The sequence below is a fragment of the Micromesistius poutassou genome, assembly GCF_964030765.1.
Source record: "Micromesistius poutassou genome assembly, chromosome: 18".
Classification (NCBI taxonomy): Eukaryota; Metazoa; Chordata; class Actinopteri; order Gadiformes; family Gadidae; genus Micromesistius; species Micromesistius poutassou.
In genome coordinates this window covers 10,392,348-10,417,337 of record NC_140288.1, presented here as the reverse complement: position 1 = coordinate 10,417,337, position 24,990 = coordinate 10,392,348, and the positions used below count along the sequence as shown (strand labels likewise).

Genomic DNA, 24,990 nt, shown 5'->3' with positions numbered 1-24,990 from the left:
TAAGCAGCTGATTCTGAACGGACTCGTCTTCGAGATAGACGTGTTCTAACGCATTTTTTATCAATGAAATGTTAACACAACAGTATATATCTGACCATTTAATTTTTGAAATTTTAGGTGAAGCCGAGCTTCCCTTGCAGTCGAGAAGTCGCCACTACGAAAGAATGCAATGTATCCAACTAGCGGGATCTAAACAAACTAAGCTCCAGCGAATTACTACAATGCAGAAGTAGTGGAGAATGGCGAAACACAGCAACTCTAGCCTACTCTCAACCAAAATAAAAATAATCGCCGCCCGGTGCAGCAGTGTGAACTGCCCCGTTTTTAGAACGTCTCAGCCCGTCTCGTCGCAAGGAGTCGCAAGGAGTTGCGAGTTGCAAGCAGTTGCGTCGCAAATCTTTGGTCTGAACTGGGTCCCGGAGCGTTCCGGCCCACTTTAACCCCTGGCTGTGACTTTGGGTCTAGAACAGGCAGCGTGGAAACTTCCCATCACTCAGGGAAACTCATAAACGTGTCACAGCAGCAAACACCCAGCACTTCACATGTATTAACACCCTGCACTTCACATGTATTAACACCCTGCACTTCACATGTATTGGGTACATTTTACAGCCTATTTTGTGAGGTTTGGTTAACGGGGAAAGACGATGACTGATGTTGTGGAGAGGTGTGGTGGTGACCTACTGCGAAACACTGGAAAAATTAAAACTGCGCGCAGTGATGAACGGGACCTCGTACCGGCTTGCGGCCGTTTTAAAACTGTGCTTCTTTAAAACTGCGCGCAGTGATGAACGGGACCTCGTACCGGCTTGCGGCCGTTTTAAAACTGCGCTTCTTTAAAACTTGTCAGCGCACATGTTACGACGGCACGTGACGCGGCTGCAAGCAGGTGCTCGGTCCCGTTCATCACTGCGCGCAGTTTTAATTTTAATTTTTCGCGAACTTATGTAATTTTAACTTTTTGCGAATTTATGTAATCTGTAGAAGCAGATGAGATTAATTCCCTAGGAGGAGTTTGTTGAAATACAAGGCGAAAAAGTGAAAAAATGCTCGGTCCCATTCATCACTGCGCGCAGTTTTAATTTTTCGCGAACTTATGTAATTTTAACTTTTTGCGAATTTATGTAATCTGTAGAAGTGGATGAGATTAATTCCCTAGGAGGAGTTTGTTGAAATACAAGGCAAAAAAGTGAAAATATTCCATTCAAAATGGCCAACTTTGACGGCACGCCACAGACACGCCCTTCAACGTACAGTCAGAAATAACACGCCGTTGGTTCAGCTCCATTTGATGACTGTACTGACCAATTGTGAAGCAGGTCCGATAAATTCCCTAGGAGGAGTTCGTTCAAATACAAGGCGAAAAAGCGAAATTTGCCGGTAAAAGTGCAAATTAAAAAAGAAAACAGCCGACTTCCGGTGGGTCCAAGAGGCTTTTCTGTAGGTATTGGCATGTTGTACGTGCCTACCGAGTTTCATACATATTGGTGAAACGTGGCGCAGGGGCTGGTTTTTAAAGTTCCTGTAGGGGGCGCTACAAACATGACAAACACGAATTTTGGTATGTGAGCTACAGGCACCAGTTTACACGTGTCCTGTGAATTTCATATTTATAACTATTACGGTCTCCGCAGAGTGATTTTGAGCCTCTGGCGGCCATGTTGTTTTTCCAATCGACTTAATTTTACTTGAGCAGTTAGAACTTTCATCCCCAAAGGCCACTGAGTTGGTCCCGCTCAAATCAAACATTGCATCTATGAACTGTGGCTATTTTAGTAACAGGCCACGCCCATTTTGAAGCCACGCCCTATTTGAAAAAATGTTGACTTTATCTTGTTCAGAATTTGATTCTGAACAACTTTAGTAGAGGGGTCCAAGATCATAGGAGTCCAATTCATGTAGATATGTGCAATTTACTATTTTCGGGGTGAAAACCACACCCCTTTTAGAACTCAATGGCTCATGGGAGCTTTAAAATTTACAGTACAGACTAATCCTTATATGAGATTGAAGATAATGGGCCATAGATGATATGTGCCAAAGGATTTTTGTGAAAGTCGAAAAACCTGGGATCCTTGGGGAATTGACTGTTTTTAACTAAATTCAAAATGGCGGGAAATGTGGCTACCGGAAGTGCTAAGTTAGTATCTGCAAATTGTTCATCATGAGGTTTTGCATGTGTGGCAAAAGTTTCATAAGTGTAGGTGAAACCGGTGACGAGATATGCTTGTGTAAACGTTGAAATTTTGGCATAGTTGGAATAGCGCCACCTTGGGGCGAATGTGAATTTGACGGCTAGAATCTCAAATTTTACAGCAGTCCCACCAAATGTGCCAAGAAAAAATGAGTTTTCGTATATGTTCAGGGGGGGGAAAATGCAGTCAAAGTTCTGAAAAATAATAATAGGGAAGAATAATAAACTAACCAAAAACAATAGGGACCTTGCAGGTTCTGCTCGGTCCCTAATAATCAGAGCAAAAACAATAGGGACCTTGCAGGTTCTGCTCGGTCCCTAATGATTATCATTCTAGGAATGTTACACGATATGCTTATGAATTAAATATATAGCTGAGGGTCATTACATTGAAGAACATAAAACGATAAAGCATGGTATCTAATTTTAATTAGTTTCTCTCTGATGTCTTAAACATCCTATTTAATTCATCATTTTAGGGGCATGTCTTCTCAAAACAATTCATTTGGAGCATAAAACTGGCTATCACGATAAGCCAATTCAAGTTTTCATTTCCGGACGATACAATACCAATCAAAGACGATAAGAGAACATTGAATTATTGCCGGTTCGATCACCAGTTCTTCAAGGTTGGCTATAAAACTAGCTAATGAGCTTGGTTACACACAAACATCCATGTTGTTCATGGACAGCAAAAGTGCATACACATCATAAATATCATGTACTCATGTGTATCATTAATGTATATACATCACTCACATTACATGTGTGTTTGTGTGTGTGTGTGTGTGTGTGTGTGTGTGTGAGACAGTGAGTGTGTGTAGCCTGGCCTAGTGCTGACAGCTGGCCCAGTGATTAGTCTGTGGACTATAATGGAGTCGACCAAAGCTCTTTAGGAAAGCTCCAGGGAGACACGTCCATACCCCTGGGCTAACACACGGTGTGTGTGCGCGTTCTCATACGGTGTGTTCCCATGTGTGTGTTCCTGTGTGTGTGCGTGCATGCACACGGTTCCAACACCATAGGGAAGAGCGGAGGCAGGAGATGTATTGGATACAAGAAACGAGACTGATTGACAACATAAGTCCTGACCCCAGGCTCCCTGAATCCATCCCACTGGGTGAGCTGAGGCTCACTAGCCTAGCTCACTAGCTAGCCGCGAAAACGAGCTGCCGTTGGCGCTTACTCGTTGGCAATGGAAGACTGCTCTGGAGGGATCGTGTTGCATGTTACCTTTAACCCCTGGGCTGTCACGCTTCGGGTCAACGATATTGACACGTCAAGGTTATTTTTAACTTTTATTTTTACTAAAACCCTTTTTGGGAAAAACATGGTCATTGACTTGACTGAAAGTCATGGGAGGCTATGCTAACGCTAGCACACTGCTAGTCGGTACAGAATTGTACAAAAACAAACAATCGACAATAATCAATCAGATGACTGCCGGCACTAGCTTCTTAACGGCTATGGGCTTCTTCTAAGCCCCCCACTCCCCAGCACAGGGCAGATGCCCACTCTGAATGCATATAGTGGAGCAGTAAGTAGGCTCATGTATCAAACCGTATCATTATGGGAAGAAGGGCTAATGCTAGCAGGAAGACACACCCTTCATACAGAACCATCTGTCAAACTAGCTCCAGGGGTTATGCTGCACTGTGCTAATAGCTAACCCTTCATACAGAACCACCACTAGCTCCAGGGGCTACACTGCACTGTGCTAATAGCTAACCCTTCCCCACCGAGCAGGAAACAGATGAATACGCAGAGAAGAAGTGTGTGCGTGTTTGTGTGTACATTTTAACAGCAAGAGGCACCTGTGTGTGTGTGTAGCAGGAAGTGGTACCTGTAGCGTCCTGCACCCCGGCCAGAGCCCCCACCGCCGCGGCTGTCTCCCCGGCGAGGACAATCTGCCCGCCCCCCTGCAGGGTGGCCTCCGCTAGCGTAGCCACCGCGTGCGCCGCGGCCTCACTGCAACACACACACACACACACGATTAATACAGAAAAACAACATCTTCATCCTTACAACGAGAGCAGCCTGCTCCTAACCCTTCATCGTGTTGAGTGTGAAACTAATGACAATCGGTTGTGTTCTGAAGATGACAATGAAGTTCACTTGAGCCTAACCCAGGAGCGCTTAGGGTTAGCACTCCTAGGTTAGGCTAGTGGCACGTTGCTAGTTCGAGTCCCCTAATCCGGGTTTAATATTTGTTTTATTAGGATGTGTGTGTTTTGGCCCCACTTTTAAACAACACACACTACCCGGAGCCGGGCTCCTCAAAGGGGACGTGCAGTGGAGGGTTTGGCCTTCTCTGGCCCCTCCCCCCCGCCCCAACAGGCCCAGCAGGGCTGATTCATTACCCAGGAGAGATGTGTTTCCCATCAGGTCTTACACCTGAGACACACGTGTGTCTGCAGCCTGAGCTGACCCGCCGCCCAGGGGCCAGCTGCAGTTCATCACCGCATAGGACAAATAAAGAAGAAACAGAGACACAGAGAGAGAGCGAGAGAGAGACCGAGACACAGAGTGAGAGAGGGAGAGAGACAGGCAGACACACACACACACACACACACACACACACACACACACACACACACACACACACACACACACACACACACACACACACACACACACACACACACACACACACACACACACAGGAAGATACAAAGAGAGTAAGGGAAGGAACAGAAAGCATCGAACCCCCACCCCTGTGGGGTGGGGAAGGGGGACAGAATGTTCCGCAGTCTTCCGTGGAGGCCTCCTCAGGTAAACAGCTGAGGTAGTGGATCGGGGCCTCAGGTGAGTCCAGGTAACGAGCCCTGGTGGGACCTGCTATACAGCTGCACTGTCTGCCTCAGTGCAGCAGGAGGAAACACGGCACACGGACGATTGGAATACTTTGGTCTGATGGTCGTAAACATCGGCAGCAACGCAACCGTTAGACACACGAGCGACCCGCCTGATGACATCTGCACCGTTCTGACGGCTGAAATATTACTTAAATATATTAATTAAATATGTGCTGAAGCATCGCCATCGCCGCAGCCGGCAGTTTGTTAGCTAAACCCCTGTTGTGCGCCGTCTCCTTGGTTACAGGAGGACACCTGGGTGGAGGGGGGTGGTGGGTGTGGCCATCAGCCGCTTATTATCTCTGGTCTGTAAGCAGATACGCTAGCTTTAGCAGCTAACATGACAGCGGCTGCTATTGTATCTCCCCTTCCTGCGCAGCAACATCAGCGCTAACCCTAACCCTAACCCTACAAACCGCCCTGAGAGGAATAAACTCTCCCACATGGTTTAGCCTCGATGTGTGGCCTTGCTGTTAAAGCAACGATGGACGCTCCTGGGGTCTAAAGGATGGTGCAGTGACTCGACACTTGGACACTACTAACTACTTCCATTTTCTCTGCATTTGTATAGTCAACACGTACTGTACAGCACGATGTGCTACAAACCTGCTTCGGACCTGACACCACACAACTCTTGAGCACGCCAGAATCAGGGATCATCAATCCCGGCGTGCTCCAGAGACTTCTGTGTGTTGCTGCTCCCCACCTCCAAGTGTTTTGGATCATGACCCATTTTGGGGTCTCCACCCATGGCTTAAGAACCTTTTCCTCCTCCCCCCTCTTCCCCTTTCCATTGTAGCAGGGACCATCACCTGTTGAGCGCCATGGTAACGGTTGCCCCCGGCTGCATGTCCTGGGAGGCTGCGACCGCCGCCTCAGCCAGCGACGCCACCGCCTGCGTGGCCTCCGAGGCCTGGGTGGTCTGGATGGTCATTTCACCCCCCTGCAGCGTGGCCCAGTTCTGTTCCACCTTGGTGGGGCGTCGGAGGGAGAGAGAGAGAGAGAGAGAGAGAGAGAGAGAGAGAGAGAGAGAGAGAGAGAGAGAGAGAGAGAGAGAGAGAGAGAGAGAGAGAGAGAGAGAGAGAGAGAGACACACCGAGAGTAAGGGCCACGAGGAGAAATGGTAATTCTTGCAATTGACGTTTCTCCATTGGTTGATCGGATCGTTTCAATATAATTTGGGTATTTTTTAACATTCACCATCAAAAAAATGTTGACATGCAAAGAAGAAGAGCGATATAAAGAGAGAGGGATAGAAGCATTAGCCCACGTTGACAGGGGGGTGAGGGGGAAATGGGCGGGAGTGTGCTTACAATGATGTGGGGAGACATCTCCGTCTGTCCTGCGCGACACATCATCTGGTGAGGAGCAAACACAAGCTGACTTGGTGTGAATGGCCAGCACTGGTGAAGCGGAACACAACGTCAACAACTGCATGGCAAAACACACACACATTCTATTGCTACTGTGTGTGCGTGGAGGGGGGATTATCTTTACTTGCTTAAAAAGGAACATGACATTACTCTGTTTATGTGAGTAGTGAGTAAATGGGTAGTATAAAGTATTTGAGGTTCATGAAATAAAGTGGAATGGGGGACTTAAATGTCTTTCTATACATCTATCTATTTATGTATGCACCACTGAGAAAAACAAGATCAGAATCTCTCTTCATCTGTAACATCATCCCCCTTCATCATCCACCTCTGGTCAGAGTAACATCTCAACATGCATGCTCTTAATAAAATCCCATGCGACAGTAGTCCTTTTATCGTGTCCTAGTGTAAAAACACACCTTCCTATGCTGTCCTCACATGACCTTCAACCTTAGACTGTTTGAAATGGGAACACAATCTCAAAGCATGCTACTAAAAAAGAACAACATTTAAGGTCTTTGCATACCAAGTTCAAATTTTATGGACGCTAAAAAAGGTCCACTGAAACAATGATTGCTATTTTTTGGTGAAAATTGCAAACCTTTCAAAAAAAATTACAGTTCCACAAAAGTAATCGACCTGCTGCTTGTTCACGTGAAAACATGACGGGCGAACAGTGCTGCTTAGCCCTACTCGGAATTGGTGTACAAAGACCATTAGCATCTTAATGGAAATAGTCTCCGAGCGTGTGCTTTCTACCTCATCGGTAACGGTGGAGTAGTTGACTTGAGCCACTGTGACGCCGGGCAGCTCCGACGCATCGGCCAGTGTGGCAACCGTGTGGCCCGTGCCCACCTGCAAGGGGCAATAGATAGTCGGAAATGAGAAATACGATAAATCATGGTTTCAACATTTATTTCGTCAGGTGCTCAGAGACACCTCACCACACTTCCAACACAAGGAGCATGTCAAAACTATCAAAATGTATGTGTAAGAAATATCATTGCCTTGAAATGACGGAAATGTATCGACTATATTGCAGCTCAGACTGTAAGAATAAAGTAGAGCATTCATAGCAAAAAAGGAAAGACAAAAAGAAGGAGTTAAAGCGAGGACGGGGCACCACCTGGATTAGGGAGACAGTGCCGTCGGGGTTGTTGACTGTCTGCACCACGGTCTGCGAGGGGACAAGGTGCGCGATGTGGCTCTGGGTGGTGGTCATGTGGTGGTGCTGCGGGGCGGCCGGCGCCACCTGGTGGTCCTCGAAGGCGTACAGCAGGTCCTCACGGCCGTGCTGGCTGTAGCAGTTCTTCACGATGGTGCGCAGCGCCTGCGTCCACGACACCTGGGTGGACATTTAACACAATATCATCGTCTGTTCGTCGTACAAGATCAACCAAACAACAAAGTTCTGCCTACCGCTGTTTCCCAAGCAGTTATTGGTATAGTGCTAAATCCTCAACTTTCCCATGACCACAGGTTCAATAAATAAATAACAATTACCAAGAAAAACGTTATAATTAATCTAAATCGCCCCAAAACATTCAACACCAAATATTTGCAATTCTTCAGTGACCGTCCAAGTAGCACACCGATCATAATCACAACGATACAAGATAATCCATAAACTAGCTTTGTGCTGAAGGAACTGTGTCCATAGAAAAAACGCTGTAGTCTACCTCCCCAGCCAGTGTCGCCCTGGCAGGCAGCAACGATCAGTAAGCATGCCCTCCTCCCCACCCCAGGGCTCGGCCCCCATCCTCACCCTCTGCTTCTGCTCCTCGGTGCGCACGTCGCTGCGCACGTTGGCCCAGGGAATGTCCTCGGGCCACCAGACCGGCTTGCAGCTCTCCTTGCCCCAGCCGGGCTTCCCCCGGCCCGTCGAGTACTTGAGCATCTCGGGGATAAAAGCCCGCAGCTGGGCCTGGCGCAGCCAGGGGGAAGGGAGGGGGAGGAGGAAGACAAATACATTAGAATGGGATCTTCATTGACCGGGGTGACATCATGGCCCTTGTTAGCCTAGCGGATGATGGGAGCCCACTGCAGGAGGTCCGCATTGGGTCCACTGGCTGGCCTTGAACCTGCTGGAGGAGTAGGATTTCCTGTTTGATAGATTATTCAGGTTTTTAGTTTCCTATGCTAGATGCTTGTTTTCTAAGGCTATGATGCAATAATCATCTGTTGGATCCTTCTTTCTGGTAATGTTTTTCAAAAGATTTTTGTATACATTTTGGTTTGTGTTGAACAGAATTTTTTTAGTTAGGTTGATAAATCAACCCTAAAAACCATGGTGCCACTTTTGTGATGTATCCTTCTCTCACCCCCTCCGACACGGCGCTCCTCTCACGCTGCCCTTGAGCAAGGTCAGAGGACCGAGGTGCACATCCATACCCGCTGCAGCACGCTGAGCAGGGCAGGAGCCACAAATACAGTTCCAGGCCGACTAAATATAGGCCAGACTCCCTGGTCAATTAACAGGAACTAAACATCGATTGCCCCAGCTCAAGCATCTCTGGAAAAGCGCACACGCACAGCTACGTCGACGTAGGAGGAGTCCCTTAGTTCTCTTGGAATGTGACTAATGCTTGTATTGTCAGAGTGTCCCATGGTTGGTGCAGTCAACCAGCAGTGTGGAGACGTTAAACAGGAGCCTGCTCTTCAACAGACTTCACAACCGCAGACGGAGAACATGCGTAAGGCCGGACTGCTGGGCCCGTTTACCCCCCCCCCCCCCCCCACCTCAACCCTCTCTGGCAGCAGACACACTTAACTACTGCTAGGTCACAAGCAAGGTTGCACGCATGTCAACCCGTTTTTTAGGATGGGCACAAAAATCCCCACACATATACACCTTTTTTTCAGTCACACACACACCTACACAGTGACAGTGTCACTGAGTGTATGGACGTGTGTGTATGTATGTATATATATATATACATATATATATATATATATATATATATACATATATATATATATATATATATATATATACACATATCCATAGATTCATACCCTCAGTGACAGATGGCTCTAGGGGGGTGGGGCGATGCATACACAATAAACTGCATTAAGGCTAGCAGCGTTTGTGAATGAGACACAGAACGACCCGACACGCCCTGAAGAGAAAACGCTGTTCCAGGGAGGACAGTGCTGCTCACCTGTAGCTGCTTGGGCTACGTGTGTGTGTGTGTGTGTGTGTGTGTGTGTGTGTGTGTGTGTGTGTGTGTGTGTGTGTGTGTGTGTGTGTGTGTGTGTGTGTGTGTGAATGCGTGGGTGTGTGTGGGGGCAGATGGCCTAATTACAGTGGCTGGAGAGTTAAGTGGCATGTTGTCCCTCATACTCCCCCTCCTCAGCCTAAGTCCTAATCCTCTACTCTCCAATCAGCATCCAGAGAGAAGTGTGTGTGTGTGTGAGTGTGTGTGATTACAGGCTCAGACCAGGCCTCTAGCCAGGATCACCTGCTGCCGCTCACGCCAGTGCACCACACTGGGCCCAGAGGACGGACCCCCGACCAGCCCCCCCTCCGCACGCACGCGCGTGCACACACACACACACACACACACACACACACACACACACACACACACACACACACACACACACACACACACACACACACACACACACACACACACACACACACGTATTCTGTTACAGCATGACACACACAGGGCCAGGGTTTGTATACCTTTCTAAATGTGCTTTTCTAAAAGCCTTTGGCTCCATATCTCTTTCCCGGGGGGCCGCGGTGCATGTGCCAGCTAGACAGCATCCCGTTGCCCTTGGTAACACCCCCCCCCCTCCCATGGCTGTGTTAATTGAGGCAACAGGTTACTCATGCTAATCCTGTCCACCGAGCCGCAGAAAAACAAGCGCCCGCCTGCTTCCTGGTTCAACCCCCCAGCCCCAAGGACACCCTGAACCGGGCCCCCTGATTGGCTCACTGCATTCCCCCCAGAGCAGGTAGCAGGAGAGTGCCTCATCTCAGGAGAGGGGGGGGGGTAATGCCAGGTCTGCTGACAGAGATCCAGAGGGTTATCAGTAACGTAAACAGGGGGTGTGTGTGTGTGTGTGTGTGTGTGTGTGTGTGTGTGTGTGTGTGTGTGTGTGTGTGTGTGTGTGTGTGTGTTCCTAACCATGCTAGCACTGCAATCAAGCAGCAGCTTTGCTTTGTGTAACCTGAGCAAGGCATCAAGGACGCACGGCCAAACATCTGACCCTCCAAATGTCACAATTTACCACACACACACAATAAAGTACAATATGAGGTGTGTTTCCATTTCTGCTCCTCATATTGTGTATTTAAATTTACACATTATGTATCGTTTCGCATATATAGTGAGGCATATTCTGTCGATAATGTCCACGGAGATGGGTATTATATGACTAGTTTGACTAACTCACTCATATCCCATTACTGTTGAATGTTCTACTGGAATTATGTCATCTGTATCATCTCATCTTACCAGGGATGAGAGTGAATAATCATGCATTTGTGAATCTAGAAAAGAGGACATTGGTTGGCATGCCTTAGTAGGAAGGCACGGCCGTTTGACCTTGGTGCATTCGTATCAGCCTAAGCTCTTATGGCGCATTTCCACCGGAGGGTGTGGGTCGGTTCAGTTTGCAAAGGTGCAGCACCGGTCGCATTTCCACCGCCAAAAGTGGGCGTATTGAGCCGTACTCGTCTCGCAGTACTCCTCCGTTGGGGTACTGAGACGCCTGAAAGGGTGCCGACAAGTTTGAGCCACACACGCCGGCCGTTGATTGGTCGACAGAATCGTCCCTTCCGTGTGACAGGGGGATAATAACAAACACAGTACCCACGGGGTATTTCTGGACAACGGCGAAATCTTTGTTTATTGAAGAAAATGTTGCACAAAAGTTTGCCGTCCTTCTTGGACGTCCTACATTGTTGCTCTTTCTACATTGTGCGCGTTCATCTTTTTCCTTGGATTTATTAGCAGGCTACACTGTGTTGGGCTGCTATGAGATCACGATGCTTACGTAGCTGCTATCGCCTTCCGGCTTAAACCCTGCCCTACCATAAGGGTACTGGCAGCGGTGGAAACGCGAGCCGTAACTGAGCTGGGCTATACCGCACCCTCACTACTGGGCTGAGGCATGCTGGGTCCGAATCGTACCCGCCACTGGAAATGCACCATTAGTCACGTTTCTGATTAAGCTCACTATGGCAGCAGAGGTTCACTAAAGGCCCCACAGCGCCCTCTGGTGGAACACTGCATAACACAGTTTTGGTTATTGACAGATATTTCACTCTTTGCAACCATTTATTTCAGCATAAAAATAACAATTATTAATATAATTAAATGAATACAAGGATATACCATTATTTTTCATATATATTTATACACACCATTAATATTCATAAATATATAAAATAGTTGATACATTGATATAATATTGTGATTATATTATACAATATCATGATTTTATATCTATCCATCTAAATCCATCCCTTAATCTATATCCATCTATATATATCATTTTATGAATATATATAATTTATAATTATTTATCCTATAATCTGTATCTAGGCCTATATACCTAGGGTTAGGCCTAACCCTATTATATCAATATACCTATATTAGAATTAAAATTGAAGTGCTAGTGGGATAGGGGTATATCTTATATAAAATATGCAATGTAGTGCTTTTCGTAAACTTTTTTATCCCATGTAATTATATCATTGTATTTAGTTTTTTTAATTTAATTTCCTTTTAATGTTTAATCCCATGTTTATATATTAATGTGTCTTGTTTAGTTTTGTAGCATTTATTCTTCTTACCTGCCCAGGTGGAAAATAGCAATTTGCTAAAACCTGGTGCAATGCATCTATCCTTATTCTAAACAAGGTTAATGTTTCTTTTGTACATTGTCCCTGTCCAAATAGTTACATTACATAACAATATACCAATATATATATTGAAGGAGGTCGCCGCCCCTCCGCTGCGCGTCGGGACGGACAACGCCCCTTAACTGTGGTATAATGAGCGTATACCACAGCCTGTCGTGATCTATTGCTTTTATAAAACGGTTACGTAAATATGGCGAAATGAAAGTCATAGACACCCTCAATTTTGAAAAAGCTAGAAAGTCGGAAAAGCATTTTTTTTAACAAATACAAAAAAGTAGTCCCTCCTGGCTGCCGGCAAAGTGTACGGCGGTTGCTATGCAACACACTGTAGCGTCCTTCAGAGAGAAGGCTAGGCTAAAGACGGTAGCTTGGTTCGCCGGCAATTTAGCCTTCTATCGAGTTCACTCGAACTCGATAGTAGGCTAAATTGCCGACCGTGTGCCTATTGCTTTACAACATTTCCACCCTCTCCAGCAATCAACATGTTTTTTAGGCTTCAGTGAACTACGCTACCGCTTTTATATATACATAAACAACAGTTAGAGTTAGGCGCGGAGTGATACTGAACTCTGTAAACTGAACGGGCGTCATAGCTGTGTGTATACGCTCAATATACAACGGTTGGGAACCAATCAGATCGCTTGATTTAGGCCCCCCGTTTTATAAATACCAATATAATCTCTATACCTATATCTATATATCTATTTATCTATATCTCTATACCTATATATATATATATATATATATATACCTATACCTATATCTGTATATCTATCTCTATATCTACATATCTATATCTCTATATCTATACCCTCCTCTGGACCGGCGGTCTCACCTGCGTCATCTTGTCCACCGACACAGGGATGCCGTCGATGGTGAGGGGGGGCAGCTCGGACGCCATGTCTCCCCCTGCGGGGGCGTGCTCCGCCAGGGCGTTCTCCAGGTCCTCCAGCATCATGCTCTTGTATTTCCTCACCTGGGGGGAGGGAGGAGGGAAGGGGAGAGAGAGATGGGGGAAATAGAGTCAATCGCTTCAGTCATTAGGAGAGATAAAAACTTGCGGTACAGACATTATTACAATTTATTGATCAAGCCCTGAGCAGTCGTGTCGTGAGGGTTGAGTTTCTAGGAACAGTGCCTGCACTCACCACGTTCTCCAGAGGGGCGGCGCCAAACACCTTGAACACGGGGTTGGGCTTGGAGGGGGAGACGCACAGAACTATGGCCTGCTGTCCAACTCTGGTTGTGTACTCGTCCAGTGTGGCCCTCAGCTTCCTTCAGACAAACACAGTTATACAACCCACACATCACTCGATTAAGTGGCATTAGGCACGTTGTTTAATGGCTCATGTTTTTGACTCCTAGCTGAAAGGATCTGGGGTTGGATCCCCATGACCCCAGGCTACATCTAAGCATCCTTGAATAAGATGGCCTCACCCCTATCTGCTCCTTAATAACATGCATCAAATATGAACATCTGGACCAAAACATCTGCTAAATTAATAAATAGTGACTAGTGACTAGGGATGTCACGAGAACCAATACTTCGGTACCAAGTCGATGCGACAATTCTAAAAACGTGACGGTACTCGTTTTTCTACAGTACCGTAGGTACCGGGGATGCAATTCCTCCGGACGTGACATGGGCAGCATATACAGCTACAAGTGTTGTAGTCTGCCGTTAAATGCCAAAGGAACACGGAAGATGCCAACTGCAGCTGGCTCCGCCTCGACTCATCGAAAAAAATAATAGGAAGAGTCGTGTCTGGAAGTACTTTGCGTCTGGAATGCTGCGCCGCAGGACTGTTTCATTCTGTTTATTGTTTTTGTTTTTTACCGTGGTATCGAATTGGGTATTGAGAATCGTGGAATTTCACTGGTATTGGTATCGACTACTAAATTTCTGGTATCGTGACATCCCTACTAGTGACCACAAAGCCCAGTAAAGTTCTGTGCAGCGATGGCTTGTTGTTGGTGTTTATGGTGGAGGTGACCGTGGTGTTTAGGGTGGTGGTGTTTAGGGTGGAGGTGACGGTGGTGTTGGTGTTTAGGGTGGAGGTGACGGTAGTGGTGTTGGTGTTTAGGGTTGAGAGGACGGTGGTGGTGTTTAGGGTGGAGGTGATGGTGGAGGTGCTGGTGTTGGTGTTTAGGGTGGTGGTGGTGGTGTTTAGGGTGGTGGAGGTGGTGTTTAGGGTGGAGGTGACGGTGGTGTTTAGGGTGGTGGTGGTGTTTAAGGTGGAGGTGATGGTGTTTAGGGTGGAGGTGACGTTGGTGGTGGTGCTGACGGTGGTGATGGTGTTTTGGGTGGAGGTGACGGTGGTGGTGTTTTGGGTGGAGGTGACAGTGGTGTTGGTGTTTAGGGTGGAGGTGATGGTGGTGTTGATGTTTAGGGTGGAGGTGACGGAGGTGGTGGTGCTGACCTGAGCAGGCGTGTCTGCTGCCTCTTACGGATTGAGGGGTTGGACTCAAAGATGTGCGGTCTCTTCCGTTTCTTTCCCGTTGCCACGGCAGCGGCGGCAGCCATGCCAACTGGTCCTGGGAGAGAGACACGTACAGAGGTTTGAGTTTAAATTCACAGTGTGTGTTCATAGACGACATCCTGATTAGGGGCGTATGCATCTATTCTGATTACTCAATGGGTTTGCTTATTAAAAATAAATTATTTATCGCCAATCATTTCTGTTTCTTGTTTAGAAATAATTCTGTCGTCCACAAAGAACTGTGACTTTAGAAACATTACATGGTGAAGAAATGTTTATTATGGCAATATATTATGTGTTTTCCCATATCTTACTACCCTGGAAATCCAGAGTTTGCGCGAGAGCACAATTTGAATTTGCTCAGCGAGTCACTCTGGGAACGAGCAATATGCTCACTCCCCGATTCCCCTGGCCTAGAACATTAACCAATCACATCCATGTATCTGATATAGGTGGGCCAAAAGCGTTGCTGTTTTACCGACCGGATACGGCAAGAGTCATATCTATTGGTTAGCTCCACTGGTCTGGATACGTCACCCCTTGTATTCTTCTGATTGCTCATAGTGTTATCCATTTGTGTGCAGTGATATTTTCAAATGCATGCTTGGTGCCGCCCCTCGAGTTGGGCCATTTTCATTACTCGTTGCCAGACCCTAACGGTTAGGGTTAACCCTAGGGTACCCTAACCATAACCAATCGGAGGAGAGAGTGGGCCATTTTCATTACTCGTTGCCAGACCCAAACAGCTTTCTAGATGTGGGTCTGGATTTCCAGGCTAATATCTTACTGCTGATTCATGTCAAACTTCAGTGGTCTACCTCTGTAACTGTTCACTGTTATGTTGTGGTATATGGAAGCATATATGTAGTAAAATTCAAATGGAAATGCAATTTGCAATTCAAAAGGAAATGCAATTTGCAATTCAATAAGTCATTACATTATGCAATTTACAATTCATTATGCAATTTAATAATGTCATTTGTAAATACATTATTGAAAGTGTATTTTAATATGCAAAGTGACAATGAAATCCTCAATAAAATTTGCAAAAGTTCTAACAAAAATAGAATAACATTGTAAAATTTTTTGAGTTCCTTTATTCAAATTGAAAAGCTATAGTGTCCCCGTGATTGCAATGCACTTCGCCACGCTCCGTGTGTTGCAAAATTCAAATGACATTTCAATCCGCAAAACACTTTGCAAATCGTTTTGCAAAACGTATCAGCCAATCGCGTCTGGGCGGGAACTACGTCACTTGCTCGTCAGACCAGCTGATCATCCACGCACATTGCAATTTATTTTCTATGCCTAGCATTGTGCCAGATTTGACTCTTAATAGGTCTATGGTTTGACTGAGTTTATAACTGAAAATGGCGGAAAAGACGGTCTGGCAGCTGCTGCGGGAGGTCGCTACAGCTCTAGAGGAGCAGCGGGATGCAGGGTCCGGAAATTACGAGCAAGTGACGTAGTTCCCGCCCAGACGCGATTGGCTGATACGTTTTGCTAAACTTTTTGCAAAATGATTTGCGGATTGAAATGTAATTTGAATTTTGCAACACACGGAGCGTGGCGAAGTGCATTGCAATCACGGGGACGCTATAGCTTTTCAATTTGAATAAAGGAACTCAAAAAATTTGACAAAATGTTATTCTATTTTTATTGTTATAACTTTTGCAAATTTTATTGAGGATTTCATTGTCACTTTGCATATTAAAATACACTTTGAATAACATATTTACAAATTACATTATTAAATTGCATAATGAATTGTCAATTGCATAATGTAATGACTTATTGAATTGCAAATTGCAAATTGCAAATTGCATTGCCATTTGAATTTTATTACATATATGCCTCCATAGTGGTAGTTTGAGTTGACCTAGGCACTAGAGTAATAAGACATTGTTGGCTGACTATTATAGTGAGTGAGACATAAGAAAGGCATGGCTGGCCGAGTTGCAAAACAGCTCAATGGCAACCCCTGCTGGTTTGTTATCCACACTACCATTTAACATAGTTGTGAAATGACTGCAAATTCTCAGTATAGTTAATAGCTTCCACTGCACCAGGTCCAAGATAACTGACCGCCGCTAAAAAACCCAACCAATCTCAACCAACCCAACCAATCTCAACCAACCCAACCAATCTCAACCAATAGTTTTTCCTAGAAAGGTTTTGCTTGGATGATTGTGAATTACATTTTCTTATTGTATTATTGTATTTTAACATGATGCACGTGTAGCTTCTGTATAGTATGAAACACAATTTAATTAAAACATAGAAAAACAAATGGTCCAGGATAGTTTGCAGAACTGGTGTCAAAGGTTTGTGGGATCGATCCCCAATTGTGTACAGGTAGGCATCGTTGAGCGATATGTATTTGAATGAATTCATTGTCACTTTGGACAGACTTTTCTGCTTAATGATTAAACTATCAAATATTATTTTTTTGTGACAGACTACTAGTAAGTAGTAGTGATCTATTTCATGATTCTTTTCCTTGATTCAGTTTGCCAAGAAGAATTCAGTCGTGTTTCCGGTAGCGGTGAATCATGGAATGCACGGTTCTCAGCTGAGACAGACTCAGCTCCCCCCTCATTCTCAAACGATCGTGCAAACGGTCATCAATCAACACACAACATTACAACTAGGTTCCTTTCAGCCGAGGAGCACTTCATGTTCAGAATTGGGATGTTGTTGCCCAGGCCAGTCCCTCTTCACCACTCTGGTAACACAGTGAACAGCGAGTCAGCGAGTGTGAGTTGAGTCTGGGAGAACAAAGGATACGAGACGAACGAGAGAGAACTGCAAAGTGGAATCAGGTCGGTTTGTTCCTTTGAACTGATTCGGTTGCAAACGACCCATCACTAGGAAGTAGTTGATGTCAGCCAACTCAAGTTCTCTCCTGAAACCACATTCAGTCTGCAGGCTACAAGTCTCTGCAGAATGTCGTGTGCCCCCACCTCTGCATGGGCTAAAGCGTACAAGGGTGCCACTGCCTGTGATGTTCAATGCTCCTATGCTATATGTGAGTACGGACATCCACAACCTAGCTCTGCCAAGTTCCTGATCTATTCCTAACCAAACACAGGCAGACATACATTAAACTGAAGCCGCGTCCTGCCATTGGAAAATGTATCTCTGTATTGACTGGGTCATAGGCCTGGGCAATAAAACAATAAATTATCGTATTGTGATATACTTTTGATCAATATCAATATAAAACATGTTCAATTTATATAGATAAGAGACTGGACCACCGAATCTAGCAGCTGGGTTTGTTACACAAACACGGTTCCATACTTATTTACAATATTTTTCATTGTTGTATCGACATTGGAGTATTTATCAACGAAGAATAGTGGAAGGTCATATTAAACGTTAAACAGAAGTGTTTAAAGGTCCCATGGCATGCTATTTTATGGATGCTTTAATATAGGTGTTAGGGTGTTAGGTTAGTGGGCCCCTAATACAGTACTTGAAAACGTTCAAGAAATTCAGCCTTGGTGCAGAGTTACAGCCACTACGAGCCAGTCCCACAATGAGCTCTCCACAAACGTGCCGTTTTTAGAGGCGGGTCAAGGTGGAGGGTGGGAGTGTGGCCCTGAGCAGCTTGTGGCCACGGTACCATGCGCTAGTGTTTACAGTGGAACACTGAACACTCAGAGTGCTCCGGTGGGAGTCCTGGAGCTCTATATCTAAATAATATCATATTATATTTAGATATCTATATAAAATAATATATATTATCATGGTCAAAAGCTGTTTGCACCTCCGGATGATATTATGAACGACTGCGTCGGTTTCTTAAGGCCAATTTACACCGCAGACGTTTGTTTTAGATGCGTTTTTTAGTCGGCCGTCAGACGTCCGACTTCAGCTAGAGATAGAATTAATTCAAACTAGTGCACTGACTTACACCGGCAGCGTTTTACGCCCGTCTCACGGCCGACCAAAGCTTAACTTATGCTTCACTTCTATTTTCAAGCGTTTCTGAAGCGTCTCGGTTATGATGTTATCTGATGAATCTTGAAAATATAGTGAAATAAACGGCGGCGGTGTGAATTGATACGCCTACGTTACGTTCACGTCTCTCTCTCGCCTGCGGTGTAAATTCCCCTTCAGTCGCCTCTGGTTCTTCCACTTCCATGTCAATATTAAGTACAGACTGAACCGCGAAATGGAGGAGAAGGAGATTGTTGCCCGCGATTGTCTGCGTCGGGTTGGTTGAGAAGGAATTTGGAACCGCGACATGGAGGAGAAAAGGATTGTTGCCCAGGATTGTCCGTCGGAGCCCCGCTGCCCACTACGCTGGCCACCCCCGGGGCAGCCCACCCAGCCCCGCTACCGCGGCCCGTCGGGGCCCCGCTGCCGCGGCGGCGGTCCATCGGGGCCCCGCTGCCACGGCAGCAGTCCGTCGGAGCCCCGCTGCCCACTGAACACTGGCCGCCCCCGGGGCTGCCCGCCCAGCCCCGCTGCCCGCTACAGCGGGACTTCGATGGACAATCCTGGGCAACAATCTTTTTCTCCTCCATGTCACGGTTCCCAATTCCTTCTCAACCAACCCGACGCAGTCTAGTCTTTTCACCAAATGGGAGCTTTATGCAAGCTTGCGTTATTGTGTTGCGTGTTATGCGCCATAACACCAACAGCAGAAAGGTTATCCAAATAACAAAGAACACTTGCGTTACAGTGTATTCACACACACACACACACACACACACACACACACACACACACACACACACACACACACACACACACACACACACACACACACACACACACACACACACACACACACACACACACGGTGCTCGCACGGTCCTAGCTCATTGGCGGGCCAAATTCTCAGGGCGGGCCAAGCAGAGAAAGGGGAGGTAACATGGCCCCATATGACGCCAAATCGTATGGGGCCATGAAAAGCCAAATCAAAGCGTTTCAGCAATCCTTTTTTCAAAGACAGAGCAAGATAGCTACTTCTCAGTTTACACCAAACACAATTTTTAGCTACTGGGGGACCATAGGGAGGCTAGGGGAACTCAACTTAATGTTAGAAAACCTCATAAAGTGAAATTTTCATGCCATGGGACCTTTATATCCAGCATGGTAATTCCTAGTCTTTTTAGGTCATTAAAATTATCAATAGTTATCGATATCGATCAATGTGAAGTTATATTGCGATATGTCTTTCAGCCATATCGCCCAGGCCTACTGGGTCACAATGGCCTATCAGTGACAACCATAACACACGGCATGTTGCTATAACGAATCAAGCCGTTGAGATCTCCACTCTGGCCATGGCAATGTGTGTCCCACACAACAACAACACACTTGTGTTGAGTTTTACATAATATCCTAATGTTTAATTGATTGATTAATTAAACTGAGAGACATTGAATATATTCGGTTCGTTTCAGATGAAGAATTCAGCTAAATCAGTTTGACGTTCCGTAATCCCCCCGTTCCGTTTCTTAATCTCAATGTCTCATTGCACTCATGTGGGCGGAGCTGGGTTTGTGAGTTGTGCCGATCTCGGCGTGACATTTAGTTCACCTGCGGCCGCCAGGTGTGCTGTGATCTCATCGGTGCCCGCAGAGTTCAGGATGTCCGTGTCATCATACGGGTCATCATCCGGGGACGAGGTGGAGTCTTCGTCTGCGCTCATCATGGTGGCGTCTGTGTACGTGGTTACGTGCACCTGTGCGAGAGCGTTGTTAGGCGTGTCAAGAGGGGTTTCTGGTTAGCGTTTATCAAAAGGGCTGCAACTAACTTATAATCAAAGTTAGGGTTAGGGTCAATTAATCATTCGTTTAGTCTACAAAATGTCCCAGCTAATAGCAAATGCAATCACAAGATACCATAAGATAAGTCCACAGTGATGTATTGACTGTGCTTGCTTTAAATGACAAGTAGCCAGAAATACATTTGTTTTAAAATGAGGCATGAACCAATTATTGGAATTGAACTGCAACTGTTTGTTATTGGTCCTTGATAATGACTTATACCATTCGACTCGTCGTTGTAGCCCTATATATAAACGAGATGTGAAGGCAAAAAATGGACAGTAACAACGGTTACTGTCGTAAGCAGAAAATTACACACGCACACATTTATTTCCAAATTCCTTATGCATATCAGTACTTGGTTCACATAAACATATATAACTTCCCATGTACAAGTGACTTTAAATCAAGTTGCTATTACATTCAATAAAGCTATGTCAACAGGAGGGTTTCCATCACATGATCTGAAGTTCCATGAAAGAAGTTCAAGCCGCTGTCTTGGTTCTCCCTTTTAGAATCTTTAAATTGTTCTATTAGAATGCTGAAGAAGCCCCATGACGGCGGCTGGGAATGTGTCGCCATCATGTGAGAGAAACCCTTCTGTAACTGGTGGCGAGCGGGCGGAGGACGGCACCTGTTGGCTAACGCCGTGCGCTTCGATGGTGGTCATGTGCTCTGTCTGGTGAATGCTGTGCTCCTCCATTACCTGCCTCCTGGTCTACCCGTGTGTGGGGGGTGTCGTCTGCCGTGCGGTACACTGAATTACTACGAGAGACAGAAGCAAGGCTAATGTTATTTATTACACGTCTGTTGAAAACCCCATTCTGTTCGCCGCATTCAGTGGTTATTTCAGCATAACAGACCCCTGCTATGTACGCCATTTTGAACAGTAGCATCATACATACTTTTCTTCTGAGAGGAAGTAATACAACTATTCCAATATAAATACACTATTTTTTTGTTGTCAGATTATTGATGATTTCTTCATTAAGTAGCCATGTTATAAACGAGATAATGCATCCCACCAGAGGGACTCAAGAACACTTCTGGGCGAGTTCCTGTATCACCCCATCATGGAAAGACCGCCTCCTTGTGTGTTATCCCTTACTTACAACTTACTCTCTATTTTGTTGTGTCGAATCAAACTGGCCAGTTCCGTTAACTGATGACACAGTGGACTAAGCTACTGAAAAAGTTGCTTGGTAGCAACCAACTTGGATGTCAATAAAATATATAGAGAATAATCATTAACGGTTAATACTATGCTATTTCAGATGTTTTGTACACCCTAATTTAGAGATAAATGTAGTGATGTTGACTATAGGCCTACACAATGAATAACAAAGCAATAAAATAGGGCAGCCATTTTTATTTCAAATGTGGCCATACAAGCATCAAATGTGAAATAATAATATACCAAATTGATTTACATCACCACACAATTCAATAGCTCTATATAAATTGAAATAAAGGTGGATTCTGGCACCTCCATGATATAGTATAATATATACATAATATAGTATTTCACAGTTTGAGTAGACACTTACACTTTTTATGAATGTCTCAGTACTATGTTATTAAAATGGAATGACCTAAGAGTAACAGATGCATGCAAGTGATGGGAACTTGGTTATCTAGTCAATGGGAGAAAGGGGCAGATGTATCCACTGTTTGACGTTCAGCACTAACAAACAAACGTTTACTCCCATCACAATGTAGATTAAGAGACACTGGGATATCTTATTCAGCACATGATCACTTGGTGAGATCCCAGCATCCGTCCTCCCAGCGCGTCACATACCCATTCTTAGTCTGCTCAGTGCCACTGACATCTCCACTATAAATTTCCGTGCTACCGATTTGAACTACAAACACAACGTCCTGAATGCATTTAATACCTGGACCACGTAACCCAGCAGGACCAATAGAAGGTCTCGGTGGAAGTGGTTGTAAACAGTGAGTCGCACCAGGTCTGATCCGTACCATGAGCCTGAAGCTAGCGCTACGTTCAGTCTGGCTGCAGCTGGCTACTTTCGGCTAACTAGCTGCTGGCTACTAGCGCACACATCTCCGCTAAACACTTTAACAGAGCGCCGGGTCGTCGGCGTCCGCAGACCCCGGGCCGCGGACCCCGGGCCGCGGACCCCGGGCCGGGCGGTAAGAACGTTTAACGGAAGAGCGTTGGCGCCATCCCATAATAAACAGGCCCAGCGGCCTGCGACCCCCGCTAGTATTCTGCTTTATCTTCCGTCCTGCTGCTGAATAGTGTCGAGACGAAACGTAAATAAAGACTGAAGTCCGTCTGCTGTCAACATCTAAACAATGCGCGTCCCCCAGCCCGCCGCGGCCGGTCGGTGGTGCGGCTGCGCCGGGCTGAGTGGAGGTTGCGCGGTAGGGCCTCACCTCAGAGCGGCTGCGCTGTCCGGGTCTGCGCTGTAGCGACGAGCGGAATCCGAGTAATGGAGGACAAAGAACCGCCCGCCCGGAAACACAGCGAGCCGGAAACACAGCGAACCGGAAACACACCGAGCCGGAAACGCACCGAGCCGCGTGCCGCCGGCGATATTTTCTTCATAGGATAAGTCTGGGATTCTCGCCTCTGATTGGTTAGTAGGCTCTCCTTTAGATCGTGTTTCGATTACTCCTAGCTGTTGGCGGGAGTTTATGGTTAGGGTTAGGGTTAGAGTTATGGTCAGGGTTATGGTTAGGGTTAACCCTTACCCAAACCCTAACCCTAACCATAACCAATCGGAGGAGAGCCATTCTAACCAATCAGAGGCGAGAATCCCAGACTTATCCTACGAAAATAAATATCGCTTCCCGCCGAGGGACTGATTTTTGAGGCCACGCCCACTTGAAGATACGGATCGGGCCAAGAAAAATACCAATGTGCCTTTCGCTGGGACCCCTGTTAGTGCCCGAGTGGCTCAGCGCAGAAGACATGGAAATCTTGGTTTATAACGTAGGTATGTGTATGAATAGCATTTTACAAAAGCAACGAACATAACATTAAACATTAAACAAAAAACACAAAAAAATTAAATCGAATATAAAGAATAGGCCTATGTGCATGATTATTATCATACAATAATACCAGATCATTCAACTTGCTATGGTAAACTAAGATTCATATTTTTTAACTTGGAATTCAATCCTTGAGCCTAATGTACTGTCATTTAAGCAATGGGGTGGCTGTGTATGTTAATTTAATGCATATATTGTTGGCATCATCATAGCTTGCTCAAACACAGTCTCAGACTCTTCTATCACTTACCCTCACTCTCTCTCTCTCTCTCACACACACACACACACACACACACACACACACACACACACACACACACTATGTGTGTCACTATTTCTATGAAAATTGTGATCGATTTGTTAACAAATAGACAAACAAAGTCATTCATGAACCTAAAATTAACATTCACACTTAAACAGTCGGTTAACAAACCACTCGATTAGAATATCAACGACAAGTCTGACATTTCTTTCCTGTCGCCACTAGGTGGCAGTCTTGCATCACGAGTTCAACTTGTCCTCAGCCTCTGGGGATGGCTATAGCAGAAGCGGGCAGGTGGCGTGTATTCAGGATAATGGATGTGTAATGGTAGTGTGTGGTGACAGGGGCTTATGTTTGTGTCTCACTAAAATGTCAGCGAGTATCATTCCCGTGCCCATGACAGGCCAGTCAACAGAGCATGACTCTGCATTTTACAGCTTTAATACCGCCAAGCTGACCTTGACTTTACCATCTGAAGAATGCCAGCAGTTATAATCTTTTGTGATCGATAAAAGCTCTACATGACAGATTTGACGTATGATTGCAAAATATACTGGTCCATAAATGTTCGTGGCTGCAATTCCAAGGGTTTATTTTTTAATACATTTACAGGCTACGGCATTTGCATAGGCAAATAGGAGAATAATGAGATTGTGTGGGGTTGTCCTTGGTTCTCTCTCCCCCCCTCTTTCCTTCTTCCCCTCCCCACTATCGCCCTCCTCTCTCCAACTCTTCCCCTTTCTCTCTCCCAATTTCTCCTCCCTTCTCTCTCCCTCTCTCTTCACCTCTCCCTCTCCCTCTCCCCTTCTCTCCCTCCCTCTCTCCATCCAATGGGTCATTAATTTGCCGTCATCCCTCCTCCTCCTCTTCCTCCTCCTCCTAGGCGCGTCCCCTTGCAGAGAGGCTGTGGTTTGGTGCAGATAGAGCGTCTACATGCCTGGGGGCTGGAATCAATAAGAGCAGTAATTGGTGGAGGTGGAAGTGGGGTAATTGCAGGTAATTGTGTAGCCGGTGACAAGACTCTGCAAGAGTGAGAGACGCACAATGGAATAAGGCGGAATAAGAGAGGGGGGATTAGGCCCCTAGGGACTACGAACAATTCTACCAGACACATATTTCCGTTGTAAAGAGAACA

The 24,990-nt window shown here is 45.8% G+C and overlaps 1 protein-coding gene across 7 annotated transcripts in view; it reads right to left on the bottom strand.

Moving 5' to 3' along the window:
- The window catches only part of nrf1 (nuclear respiratory factor 1), a 30,615-nt gene extending 7,562 nt beyond the window's left edge, over nucleotides 1-23,053 (bottom strand). The window contains exons 1-12 of one of the 7 annotated variants that reach the window (XM_084482755.1): nucleotides 22,973-23,053; nucleotides 21,204-21,334; nucleotides 20,340-20,484; nucleotides 14,724-14,838; nucleotides 13,452-13,578; nucleotides 13,139-13,279; nucleotides 8,188-8,346; nucleotides 7,549-7,767; nucleotides 7,182-7,277; nucleotides 6,363-6,452; nucleotides 5,862-6,019; nucleotides 4,038-4,162 (exon numbers count right to left, since the gene is read on the bottom strand). In XM_084482755.1, coding sequence (XP_084338881.1) covers nucleotides 4,038-4,162; nucleotides 5,862-6,019; nucleotides 6,363-6,452; nucleotides 7,182-7,277; nucleotides 7,549-7,767; nucleotides 8,188-8,346; nucleotides 13,139-13,279; nucleotides 13,452-13,578; nucleotides 14,724-14,838; nucleotides 20,340-20,484; nucleotides 21,204-21,272 — 1,444 coding nt within the window. In that variant the 5' untranslated portion in view covers nucleotides 21,273-21,334; nucleotides 22,973-23,053. Of the gene's footprint in view, nucleotides 1-4,037; nucleotides 4,163-5,861; nucleotides 6,020-6,362; nucleotides 6,453-7,181; nucleotides 7,278-7,548; nucleotides 7,768-8,187; nucleotides 8,347-13,138; nucleotides 13,280-13,451; nucleotides 13,579-14,723; nucleotides 14,839-20,339; nucleotides 20,485-21,203; nucleotides 21,335-22,467; nucleotides 22,874-22,972 lie in introns of those variants that run through there. The other 6 variants (XM_084482757.1, XM_084482758.1, XM_084482759.1 and 3 more) reach the window with 6 other exon arrangements.
- Nucleotides 23,054-24,990: the final 1,937 nt, after the last annotated feature.